The sequence below is a fragment of the Heteronotia binoei genome, chromosome 4 (assembly GCF_032191835.1).
Source record: "Heteronotia binoei isolate CCM8104 ecotype False Entrance Well chromosome 4, APGP_CSIRO_Hbin_v1, whole genome shotgun sequence".
Classification (NCBI taxonomy): domain Eukaryota; kingdom Metazoa; phylum Chordata; class Lepidosauria; order Squamata; family Gekkonidae; genus Heteronotia; species Heteronotia binoei.
The window spans coordinates 184432911-184445704 of NC_083226.1; the positions used below are offsets into that span (position 1 = coordinate 184432911).

Below are 12794 nucleotides of genomic sequence, written 5' to 3' on the forward strand. Positions count from 1 at the left end.
TCTCTTTAATACTATGACACATTGAAAGCTTCATAGAGTTCTTCCACAAATATTCCCAAGTTTCCATCTGTATTTCTTTATTTACATTAATTGCCCACTTAATCATTTGAGATTTCACTACTTCACCTTCCGTAGACCATTTTAAAAATAATTTATATAATTTTGAAATTAATTTTTCGTTGTCTCCAAGCAGAACTTTTTCCATTTCTGTTTGCTCTTTTCTTATTCCTTCAGTTTTAATGTAATTCTCCACCAAGCTTTTTATTTGTTGCATTTGAAACCAATCATATTTATTATTCAGCTCTTCAGCAGTTTTCAGTTCTATTTTGCCACTTTTCTTCACCCGTCTCAGCTGTTATTTTTATCACTTCGGCTGGCACTATCCATAACGGTTTTCTCTCATCTCCATATGTCTTAATATTTCATCCATGTATTTAGCAAGCTTTCTTATATAATGGTGAGAAAAAAAGCCGTCTATCTTTTTTCCCCCATAATACATATAAGTGTGCCAGCCAAATTTATTTCCATGACCTTCCAACGCTAAGAGTTTTTTGTTTAACAACATTATCCATTCTTTTATCCATACTAAGCAAACTGCTTCATGATATAATTTTAAGTCTGGTAATTGAAATCCGCCTTTCTCTTTTGCATCTGTTAAAATTTTCATTTTAATTCTTGTTTTCTTCCCTGCCCACACAAACTCTGAAATTTTTCTTTGCCATCTGGATGGGCCACTGGGCTGATCCAACAGGGCTTCTCTTATGTTCTTATGTGACACAGCGTGCTGGACTGGAGGGGCCATTGGCCTGATCCAACACGGCTTCTCTTATGTTCTTCTGTGACACAGAGTGTTGGACTGGATGGGCCACTGGCCTGATCCAACATGGCTTCTCTTATGTGACACAGAGTGTTGGACTGGAGGGGCCATTGGCCTGATCCAACAGGGCTTCTCTTATGTTCTTATGTGACCCAGAGTGTTGGGCTGGATGGGCCATTGGCCTGATCCAACAGGGCTTCTCTTATGTTCTTCTGTCTGGGGCAGGGATGCTCTGTATTCTTGGTGCTGGGGGGGTGGGACAACAGCAGGAGGGATTCTGAGGTTCTGGCCCTGCTGGTGGACCTCCTGAAGGCCCCTGGGTTCTGGCCACTGTGTGACACAGAGTGTTGGACTGGATGGGCCACTGGGCTGATCCAACCGGGCTTATGTTATTCTGTCTGGGGCAGAGATGCTCTGTATTCTTGGTGCGGGGGGGGGGGGGACAACAGCAGGAGGGATTCTGAGGTTCTGGCCCTGCTGGTGGACCTCCTGAGGACCCCTGGGTTTTTTGGCCACTGTGTGACACAGAGTGTTGGAGTTGAGGGGCCAGTGGGCTGATGCAACAGGGCTTCCCTTATGTTCTTCTGTCTGGGGCAGGGATGCTCTGTATTCTTGGTGCTGGGGCGGGAGGCAACAGGGCTTCTCTTAGGTCCTTCCCCTGACCGGGCTGAGGGCTGCAGCAGCAGCATCCAGCCACTGTCCATCTGCCCCTTCCTGTCCTGCAGCCTCCCCAGATCTGGTGCAGAAGAGCCCCCAAAGCCCTGAGCAGCAGCCGGAGCTCCTCTCGGCGCAGGAGACGGCGGGGCGCCCCTTGCCTCCCTCTGCAGCGCCGAGAGGGTTAAAGCCACCGAGTGGGCGGCTGGAGCGGCCGCGGGAGGACCGGGGAGGCGGGGAGGGGGCGGAGAAGGCTCTGCAGCCCGCGGAAGAGGAGCGGGAAGCCGCGGAGGTGGGTGGTCCTCCCGGGGGAGAGCGGGAGACCCCCCTGGAGGTTGGCAACCCCAGCAGGCGGCAGCAGCCGGAGGGTGTCGGGCAGGGGGCCTCGGAGGGGAGGCCCAGGCTGGCAGCTGCAGGGAGGGAGGGGGGGTTGCCAGCTCCCGGGCTGAAGGGCGGGAAGTCCCTGGGCATTTGGGGAGGGGGTGCATGGCGGGGAGGGCCAGCTGGGGAGGGGAACCCGAGACGGGGACAGCCACCCTTCTCCCTCCCCTCCTCCCCCCCAGAAAACTCAGCTCTGCCGGCGAGAGGTGGGTGGTCATCCCGGGGGAGAGCTGGAGACCCCCCTGGAGGTTGGCAGCCCCGTTTGCAGTGCGGGCGGGGTGGGGGAGAGGAGTCTGGAAGGAAGCGCCTCCCTGGCCACACCTTGGCTCTGTCTGCAGCTAGAGACAAAGGGGCAGCTTGAGCTGGAGACAAATGGGGCTCAGTTTGGGGCCCCACATTTGAAGAAGGGTCTAGACCAGCTGGAAGGGTCCAGGGGAGGGCGACGAAGATGGGGAGGGGTCTGGAGACCAAGTCCTAAGAGGAAAGGTGGAAGGAGCTGGGGATGTTTAGCCTGGAGAGCAGGCGGCTGAGAGGTGATACGATCTCTATCTTCAAGAACTTGAAGGGCTGTCATATACAGGATGGGGTGGAATTGTCTTCTGTGGCCTTGGAAGGTCGGACCAGAGCTAATGCGTTGAAATTAAATCAGAAGAGTTTCCAGCTAAACATAAGGAAGAACTTCCTGACCGTTAGAGCGATTCCTCAGTGGAACAGGCTTCCTCCTCGGGAGGTGGTGGGCTCTCCTTCCTTGGAGGTTTTTCAACAGAGGCTAGAAGGCCATCTGAAAGTAATGAGGATCCTGTGAATTTAGGGACAATTTGTGAGTTTCCTGCATTGTGCAGGGGGTTGGACTAGATGACCCCAGAGGTCCCTGCCAACTTTTCCTACTTCAATGCAGAAAGGAGGCCCAAATGGTATCTAATGGGATGACTTATTCATGCTGATTGGCTGGCCGGAATGCCAAGCACTTTGGCTTCCCCTGCAGTGGAGAATGCAGTGCTGTATCTCCATTCGCTTTGACTTTCCCTGTGACTGTCTGTGACTTTGATTTCCTCCAGAGAGACGCCGCTCTTCATATCCAAGGCATCATTACCCGGTCAGAGGAGACCTGTGAGAAGGGGAAAGAGATGGAAGAGCAGAACCCAGAAGGACCTGGGACTAGCAAGGCATCAACTGAAAGCCTCCATCCCACCCAAGCCGGTAGTGATGTTGAATTCTGGGACTGCCCGGTGCCAATTATCCATGATCAGCTCACTACCATCTCAGATGTAGATCGCCAACGCTTCCGGCAATTCTGCTACCGGGAGGCTGATGGGCCCCGAGAGGTCTGCAGCCAGCTCCATGGACTTTGCAGCCAGTGGCTGAAGCCAGAGAGGCGCACCAAGAAGCAGATTGTGGACCTGGTGATCCTGGAGCAGTTCCTGACTGTTCTGCCACAGGCAATGCAGAGCTGGGTCAGAGGATGTGGGCCGGAGACCAGTTCCCAGGCGGTGGCCCTGGCCGAAGGTTTCCTCCTGAGTCAGGCAGAGGAGAAGAGGCAGGCAGAACAGGTGAGGGGACTCCATCCAGGTATGTCCTATTCAAGCAATGATATCTAGCTTTATCCCAAAGGTTCCCTGCCAGACATCTGTCCAAGTGCTAATCATCCAAATGGGAGATTAAACAGGCTTTTTCAGTAGACTCTTCTACTAGAGAATTTGTGATCCCTCCAGATAACTCACCAGATCTGCTGATGGGAGGGTGCAGAGTCTGGGAGTGGGGCAAGATCTCTTCCTTGGTCTCTCTTCCATTCCAACTCTTACCCCTCTCCTTCGCTGCTGTTTCAGATGTGGGCACCATCCGTGAAGACAGAAGCTGCAATTCCTGAGGCAGAAGGAGGTTCTTTGGAGCAGGGGGAGAGGGCGCAGGCCACGGAGCAGGCCCAAGATGCCCTCTGCTGTGGTAAAGACCTGTCATGGTTGGGTGAAACTGTGGCACACTGTGAATGTAATGGATAGAAAGTAGTTGGGGGGTCAGGAAGAAAATTAAAATCCTTCTTCACACAACACAGAGTTAATTTGTGGCACTCCATGTCCACTCACTGTGATGCCCCTAAAAGGAGATCACGCAAATTCATGGTGATTCCTCCTATTCATTTAAATATTCATATCTCACCTTCCTTCCAGAAGAGAAACTCAAGGTGGCTTTACTTAGTTATTTTGTTTGATTTTTAGCCCGCCCTTCCCATAGGACAGGCGCAGGGTAGGCTACATTATAAAAACAACCAACAATTAAAATCCGTTAATATATATATAAAATATCCAAAATTTCAGAAAACAGTAGAACCAGTTTGGTGTAGTGGTTAAGTGTGTGGACTCTTATTTGGGGAACCGGGTTTCATTCCGCACTCCTCCACTTGCACCTGCTGGCATGCCCCTGGGTCAGCTATAGCTCTGGCAGAGGTTGTCCTTTAAAGGGCAGCTGCTGTGAGAGCCTTCTCCAGCCTCACCCACCTCACAGGGTGTCTGTTGTGGGGGAGGAAGGGAAAGGAGATTGTGAGCCACTCTGAGACTCTTTGGAGTGGAGAGTGGGATATAAATCCAATATCTTATTCTTCATCATCTTCTTCTAGAATGGCAGATTCTGCCTCACAGACATGGCCTATTGTCCAGGTCCAGCTGGGATGGACTGAAAGGGGGAAGGCCAATAAGGAGTGATGTGTGATATTCAGTGTCTCAGCTGAAAGCCTGGTGAAAGAGCTCTGTTTTACAGGCCCTGCGGAACTGAATTAAATCCTGCAGGGCCTGCATCTCCTAGGAGGAGCTCATTCCACCAGGCGGGCCAAGGCTGAAAAGGCCCTGTCCGTTGTTGAGGCTAGACGGACGTCTCTGGGGCCGAGTATCACCAAGAGGAGTTGGGCCACTGATCCTAAAGACCTATGGGGCTCATACAGGGAGAGGCGGTCCCGAAGGTATGCTGGCCGCTTTAGAGAGAAAAGGCAGACAAACCTGGGGAGAGCCATTCCACTGGGGAGAGTCAAGTCACATCTGGGCTGAATTTATTTGATTTAATAATAATAATAATACATTTTTATTTATACCCCGCCCTCCCCGCCAAGGCAGGCTCAGGGCGGCTTACAGGACATGATACGAAATCATGATATCATAATAACAGATAAAATCAATAACAATATAAGTACAAATATAAATAATTATAAAAAGTTAAAACAATACAGTGGTGCTATTTATCCGGCAGCGTAATATTTATTCTGGTTACATCTTAAAGGCTTCTTGGAAGAGGGCAGTTTTGCAGGCCCTGTGGAACTGGTTGAGGTCCCGCAGGGCCCGCACCTCCTCTGGTAGCTGATTTCACCATTGGGGGGCTTTTATAGAGAAGGCCAGCTCCCTGGTCGTTTTAAGTTTGGCCTCCTTAGGCCCAGGATTTTCCAAAAGATTTTGTGAACTGGAGCACAGTGCCCTCTGGGGAACATATGGAGAGAGGCGGTCCCTGAGGTAGGCAGGTCCTCGGCCATATAGGGCTTTATAGGTGATAACCAGCACCTTGTAACGAACCCGGTATACAATTGGCACCCAGTGCAGTTCCCGCAGCCTAGGCCACACGTGTTCCCACCGAGGTAGTCCCACTAGTAGCCTGGCTGCTGCGTAGGGGCATCAGCGGCTTGGCCTCCCATCAATAGATAGAGCTGGGTGTCGTCAGCATACTGGTGACAACCCAGCCCATGTCCCCGGGCAATCTGGGCAAGGGGGCGCATAAAGATGTTAAATAGTATTGGAGAGAGAACCGCCCCCTGAGGCACTCCGCAATTAAGTGGGTGCCTCTGAGTCCGCTCTCCAATCGCAACCCTTTGTCCCTGACCTTCAAGGAAAGAGGAAAGCCACTGTAAGGCTAACTCCTGAATCCCTGCATCGGTGAGGCGGCAGGTCAGCAGCTGGTGGTCGACCACATTGAACGCCGCCAATAGGTCTAGCAACAGTAATACCACCACACCGCCTCGATCCAGATGTCGCCAGAGATCATCAATGAGGGCGACCAGCACCATCTCTGTCCTGTGGCCCGGCAGAAGCCGGACTGAAAAGGATCTAAGGTGGAAACGTCATCCAGGAAACTCTGCAACTGCAACGCCACAGCCCTCTCTATTACTTTGCCCAAAAAGGGCAAATTTGAGACTGGCCGGTAATGCGCCAATTCGGCCGGATCTGATGTAACTTTTTTCAAGAGAGGGCGGACCACTGCCTCCTTCAGGGGAGTTGGAAAGAAACCCTCTGAAAGAGATCTATTTATGATGTCCCGTATAGGACATCTTAACTCCTCCTGGCAAGCTTTAATTAACCAGGAGGGGCAGGGGTCCAGATCGCAGGTTGTTGGGCGTGCAGCCGAGAGGATTCTGTCAACTTCCTCCAAGCTGAGGGGGTCGAAACGATCCAGGGTCAAACCAGAAGGCAGGCACGGAGCCTCGAGTCCACTTACTGTATCCAGCTTAGCGGGGCAGTCGCGGCGGAACGAATGGACTTTGTCTGCAAAAAATTTCGCAAAAGCCTCACAGCCTATTTCCAATTCCTTAACATTTGGCTTGCCTTGCGGGAGTGTAGTTAAAGTCCAAATTGTTCTAAATAATTGTGCCGGGCGCGAATTTGCAGACGCAATCTTAGCCGCAAAGTATGTCTTCTTTGCGGCCTTGACTGCCATCTCATAGGACCTCATAAATTCTCTATAAGATGCTCTAGTCGCTTCGTCACGAGTACGCCGCCATTGCCTCTCTAGCCGTCTGAGGCCCTGTTTCAGCTGGCGCAATTCCGGGTTATACCACGGAGCCAGCCTAGTCCGAGGTCGCAGAGGGCGCCGAGGTGCGATCTCATCGATGGCCGTAGAGAGCCGGCTATTCCAAGACTCAATAAGGCCATCGAGGGAATCGCCAGAGGGCCAGGGATCCCGTAGAGCCATCTGGAACCGTTCCGGGTCCATTTGGCTCCGCAGGCGAGCCATAATACGCTCGTCGCCTAAGCAGGTTTGGGACAGCATGTCCATACGAGACCTGAGAGCGAGGTGGTCCGACCATGGCACCACTTCTGTAGTTATATCGTCCACCATAACCCCGGCTGCAAAGATCAGGACTAACATGTGACCAGCCTGGTGGGTGGGGGTTGTGACAAATTGAGAGAGTGTTGCCATGGATAACACTAGGTCCATCGCCGGCTTAGAGGTCGGGTCGTCCGCATGGACGTTGAAGTCACCCAGGATCATCAGCCTTTGGTGCTGCAATGTCCAGCCTGCCACGGCCTCAAGCAGGGTCAGTAAGGCGTTGGCTGGTGCGCTAGGCGAACGGTACACCAGCCAAATCGCCATCCCCTCCCCAACCTCCCACGCCAGGCCAGCACATTCAATACCCTCGATCTTTGGAGCCGGGAGTGCCCTGAAGGAGTAAGCCTCACGTATGAACAACGCCACTCCTCCCCCCCCGCCCACTAGTCCGCGATTGGTTAAAGACCGAGTAACCTGGGGGAGCTGTTTGAGAGAGGGCTACCAAATCTCCCTCTTGTACCCAGGTCTCGGTCACGCAAGCCAGGTCCACGTCCTGCTCAATTAAAAACTCTCGGAGGACGGAGGTCTTGTTATTAATGGACCTGGCATTACATAACACCATTTATTTAATCTGGCCCTACTACCTGCCACCCTTGGGATGGGACACAGACTGGAAGGTGACCCAGCCCTAATTGGTCTCTGTCCCCTTCCCTTATATCGTTGTCTGTTCCCACCGCCGTACCTCCCCCTCCCCATGAGCACTGGTATCCCTGGCCTGTCATCCCCCGCTGGTGGTAGGTGGTTGTTATCGTAGCCGCCACTTCTAAAAACCCTTAGCATCACCCTTAACTACTCCCCAATCCGTTTCACACCACTAATCCTAATTCCAAATCAACCCGATTGAACCCACCCCAAATCTTTTATATTAATTGGTAAAATACATATTATAAATCAGTGGCAATAATTAATATAATCCCTCCCTAATAACCCTCAATTTATTTGCCAAATAACATATAAAAACCAAACCCAATCAATATAATAATCACAAATCACGAGTTAATTGGCAAAAATTTTGCTATAAATAGTCGGTTGTGGATGGATGGAGGTAGGATGTTGAAAAGGAAAGTGCTATAGTGCAAGTCAGTGGAGGTCTGTGCTAAGTAGGTGCTGAATAGGTAAAGTGCTAAGTAAGGTGCTGGGTAGATAAATAAAGTGTGAAGGTGGGTGCAGGCAGTGTGCTACACCGGGGGCAGCGGTCGAGGGTGGGATGTAGCATATGACGAGGACCATGAGTTCTCGGCCAATGCCCCTGGCGCGACCCGGCAGGTCCAGGGAGGTGACCCCCCCCCCCGTGCCTCCCAGTCACACCTTAGGGCTCCACAGTGGAAGTTGGCCAGTCCAGTCTGGGACCCTTGATCCACCAGGGTGGCTCATGGCTTCGGAGGCGCCACCGCAGACTTCCCTCCGTCGGTAGCAGCCCCAGTCGCCACTATCAATCGCCCCGGCTGCGCCCCTACTCGGCGCCCACGTCGCGTAGCCGCAGAGGTCTCCAGTCGCTCACCCGCCTCTGCTTAGTCACTCGCCCGATCTCTTTGCTCGCCTGCCCACTGCTGCTCGTGTGTGCTGGGTATGGGCGTGGGTGTTTATATCCCGCCCTCCCCGCCGAAGCAGGCCCAGGGGGGCTCGCAGCAACAATCGAAAACAATCCATTTTAAAACAGCATGACATTAATAAGACCATTAGGGTTTGTAGAATCTTTCGGGCTCAAGTGCCGCGTTCTACTGGAGAAAGTTTTTCTTCCAGACATTTCGTTCCCAGCTTCGGAGAACATCCTCAGTGGCGTTGCAGCGCCACTTGGATGTTCTCGGAAGATGAGAACGAAACATCTGGAAGAAAAACTTTCTCCAGTAGAACACGGCACTTGAGCCCGAAAGATTCTACAAACCCTAATGATGATGCCAGCCGTGAAAACCTGAAATCTTTGATTAATAAGACCATTTAAAATCAGTCATTAAAACAATCTGGTGCTGCTATCATTTGTAGTTGTTTCGCTTCAGATGGTTTCGGGATTCTTACATTTGCTCCCGCAATACTATAACTCAAGATCAGTTAAAGGCTAGCCGGAAAAGTGTGGTTTTACAGGCCTCGCAGAACTGAGTGAGGTCCCTCAAGGCCCTTGCGTCTTCTGCTAGCTGGATCCACCAGTAGGGGACTGCTACCAAGAAGGCCCTCTCTCTGGTAGATTGTGAATGTGATGGTAACATGTCATGCTATGTCATTTCAACATCCCCCACCCCTTCATTTCTCCCAGGCTGGCCCCACATCTCACAACGGTTTGAAATAGGTTGGCAGCATTTCGAATCCCCAAGGCTCATAGGTCATAGAATCCTAGAGTTGGAAGGGACCTCCAGGGTCATCTAGTCCAACCCCCTGCCCAATGCAGGCAACTCACAAATACCTCCCCCTGAATTCACAGGATCTTCATTGCTGTCAGGCGGCCATCTAGCCTCTGTTTAAAAACCTCCAAGGAAGGAGAGCCCACCACCTCCCGAGGAGGAAGCCTGTTCCACTGAGGAATTGCTCTAACTCGCTCTCGGTCCCTGGTGCTTCTCTTCTGCCTCTCTCATAATGTAGTAAAAAGTGTTAAAGAATTTGCTCAGGGAAGGTTTCAGACTCCTGGGGAGGGGGGAGGTGTGTGCAGGAGGGAATAAATAAGCAAACACTCTTCCTTCTTCCTTCATCTCAGTAACAAGCAGTGAAGAGATGCTGTTGAGTGTTCCTCTTTTCAGAGATGTGAAAACGACTGCTGCAGCTCCAGTCCAGGTAGGGGAGATGAGCAGGGAGGGGGGACAGCCTGGGGCACTCTTCCTTTCGGGGGGGGGGCTTTTGCTCCTGCAGTCGCTACAAGGTGTGTGAGTGAGAGTTCCTCCGAACCCCGTTCCTTCTGTCTGTCCCTGTATCTTCCCAGTCAAGTCAAGTCAAGTCAAATTTATTTTTATATCCCGCCCTCCCCCGCCAAAGGCAGGCTCAGGGCGGCTCCAGACGACTCCCTTCCCTGGTGCCACCTCTGCCTGGCATGATCTCTGAGGAGGGAATCTGCTTTTTCTTCCAGGGTCCCTTTTCCTTTGAGGAGGTGTCCGTCTCTTTCACGGAGGCTGAGTGGGCCCTGCTGGATCCAGGACAAAGAGCTCTGTACAGGGAAGTCATGCTGGAGAACTATGGGAGCGTGGCCCTTCTGGGTAAGGATCTTTCATAGGGGCCAAAGGTGCAAGTTTGAGAGCCAGTTTGGTGTAGTGGTTAAATGCGCGGACTCTTATCTGGGAGAACCGGATTTGACCCCCCCACTCCTCCACTTGCACCTGCTGGAATGGCCTTGGGTCAGCCATAGCTCTGACACAGCTGTCCTTGAAAGAGCAGCTGCTGTAAAAGCACTCTCAGCCTCACCTACCTCACAGGGCGTTTGTTGCGGGGGGGGGGGAGGTAGAGGAGATTGTGACCGCTCTGAGATTCAGAGTATTGGGCGGGATATAAATCCAAAATCTTCTTCAAATTGCTGCCATTGTGATGAGGCATGAATCAAAAGATTCAATAGCCAAACATTGTTTTGAGGCCTGTCCTGTTACTGTGGCTCACTGGCAGAGCCTCTGCTTGGCACGTAGGAGGTCCCAGGTTCAACCCCCAGCAACTTCTCCAGCTAAAAGGATCAGGTTGGAGGTGATGTGAAAAACCTCTACCTGAGACTGTGGAGAGCTGCGGACAAGACTGACTTCAATGGACCAAGGGTCTAATTCCGTAGCAGGCAGCTTCATGTATTTGAGTGTGTGTGTACTCGCCCAGGGGCAACTGAGGCCAGTGTTGTGGCCATCCCTCAACCGGAGAAGGTGCCCTGGCTTGAGCCAAAGGGGATGGGAACCCTCAGAAATCCTTATTTCTCTGTGGCTGAACTTTACAACACACCTGAAGATAGAAGAAGAAGATATTGGATTTATATCCCGCCCTCCACTCCGAATAGTCTCAGAGCAGCTCACAATCTCCTTTATCTCCCTCCCCCACAACAGACACCCTGTGAGGTGGGTGAGGCTGGAGAGGGCTCTCACAGCAGCTGCCCTTTCAAGGACAACCTCTGCCAGAGCTATGGCTGACCCAAGGCCATGCTAGCAGGTGCAAGTGGAGGAGTGGGGAATCAAACCCAGTTCTCCCAGATAAGAGTCCGCACACTTAACCACTACATCAAACTGGCTCTCCCTGCCTGTGATCTGGAAACAGTCATGTGCAGAACCGAAGCCTGGGTCTCCCTGAGTCCTCACTCTTTGTACCCAAGCAGCATCCAGTTCAGTGGGCACAGGAGGAGAGTGTGCACAAGTAACGCAGACCCCCTTTTAAGATATATAAGAGTTCATTAAAGAACATAAGAACATAAAAGAAGCCATGTTGGATCAGGCCAATGGGCCATCAAGTCCAACACTCTGTGTCACACAGTGGCCAATACACACACACACACACACTGTGGTTAATAGCCACTGATGGACCTCTGCTCCATATTTATATCCAATCCCCTCTTGAAGCTGGCTATGCTTGTAGCCGCCGCCACCTCCTGTGGCAGTGAATTCCTTTGGGTGAAGAAGGACTTCCTTTTATCCGTTTTAACCCAACTGCTCAGCAATTTCATTGAATGTCCACGAGTTTCTGTATTCTCCATCCCATGCATAATCTTGTGAACCTCTATCATGTCACAGACACACACACACACACACACACACACACACACACACTGGCTAATAGGCACTGATGGAACTCTGCTCCATATTTTTTTCCAATCCTTTCTTGAAGCTGGTTATGCTTGTAGCCGCCACCACCTCCTTTTAAATAAGACATTGCTAAAAAGCACAGTTTCTACAGCTCGGCGACAAAAAAAGAAGAAAAGCTAGTTGCACTGGCTTGCAGGCTACAAGTATCAGTTTCCAGAAGTCGAGCAAGACAGGGTTCTTTGGTCCAAGGTCAGGGCTCCAGAAGCCAAGCAAGGTAGAGTTGGTGGCTTAGCATCTTTCGTACACATTGTGTCCATGCCTAACAGCCTCTCTTGGCTGGCTTTATAGCCCACGGCTAAGGATCATGCTTGCAGCGAGGTGCCTGGGAGCAATCCTGCAACTACCTATCTTTGTTATCAGCAAGCAGCTGGCGTCAGGCCAGGAGACCATGCACTTTGCTGTCTTGTTTGTACCTCTGTTCTCAGCCTCCGTCTGCAGCGCTCTAATTTTGTGGGTGATGCTGGAAGGCTGGGGACAGCCAACTGAGGGTCACCTGCTGAGGGTTTCGGTGACTCTGCCCTAGCTGTTGGCTGTGAATCCTGACAAGCCTGGAGCTCATATTCCTTCTGGTCAGCCGGCTGGCTACAGGGGGCTCCTGTTGTACTGAGGAGTCCTCACTACTGCTGAGGCCTGGTTGACCCTCAACACCGGCTAAACTATCTAATACATGAAATACTTTGTATTAGATGACAACTCTTGTTGTAGCATGAATATACCAGCTGTAGCCTAAGTTACTCTACATAAAACTATTAATCATGATGAAGCAGGATAATATCAAGGTGTACTAGCATGGCTTCCCTCTGATCTATACCCGTAGTATACGTTCTACCTTTACCTCAGGTGGTCCTAATGACCCAATCAAGGGCCCTTCTTGTTGGAATCTTCCAGAGGTTGTCAGCACCCTCCTAATGCCACCCCCCTCCTGGTTACACTACTGGTTACAGGTTCTCATTATTAACCAATTGCCACATTCTGTAGTCTGGCCCTGAAGAAGATAATGCTGCAGAGAGGCACAAATCGCAAACACCTGAAAGTTGGACCAGGTGACATTAACCCTTGGGAGGGGGTGCTTTGCCTCAGAGATCCATATCCCTTATAGCCAGTTTGGTGTAGTG

The 12794-nt window shown here is 51.4% G+C and overlaps 1 protein-coding gene across 1 annotated transcript in view; it reads left to right on the plus strand.

The window, feature by feature from the left end:
• LOC132570200 (zinc finger protein 420-like) overlaps positions 1 to 3849 on the plus strand; it is a 47992-nt gene extending 44143 nt beyond the window's left edge. Inside the window, exons 10-12 of the mRNA XM_060236633.1 lie at positions 1543 to 1763; positions 2911 to 3177; positions 3679 to 3849. Of these exons, the coding sequence (XP_060092616.1) occupies positions 1543 to 1763; positions 2911 to 3177; positions 3679 to 3849 (659 nt within the window). The remainder of the gene's footprint in view (positions 1 to 1542; positions 1764 to 2910; positions 3178 to 3678) is intronic.
• The last annotated feature ends 8945 nt before the right edge of the window (positions 3850 to 12794 follow it).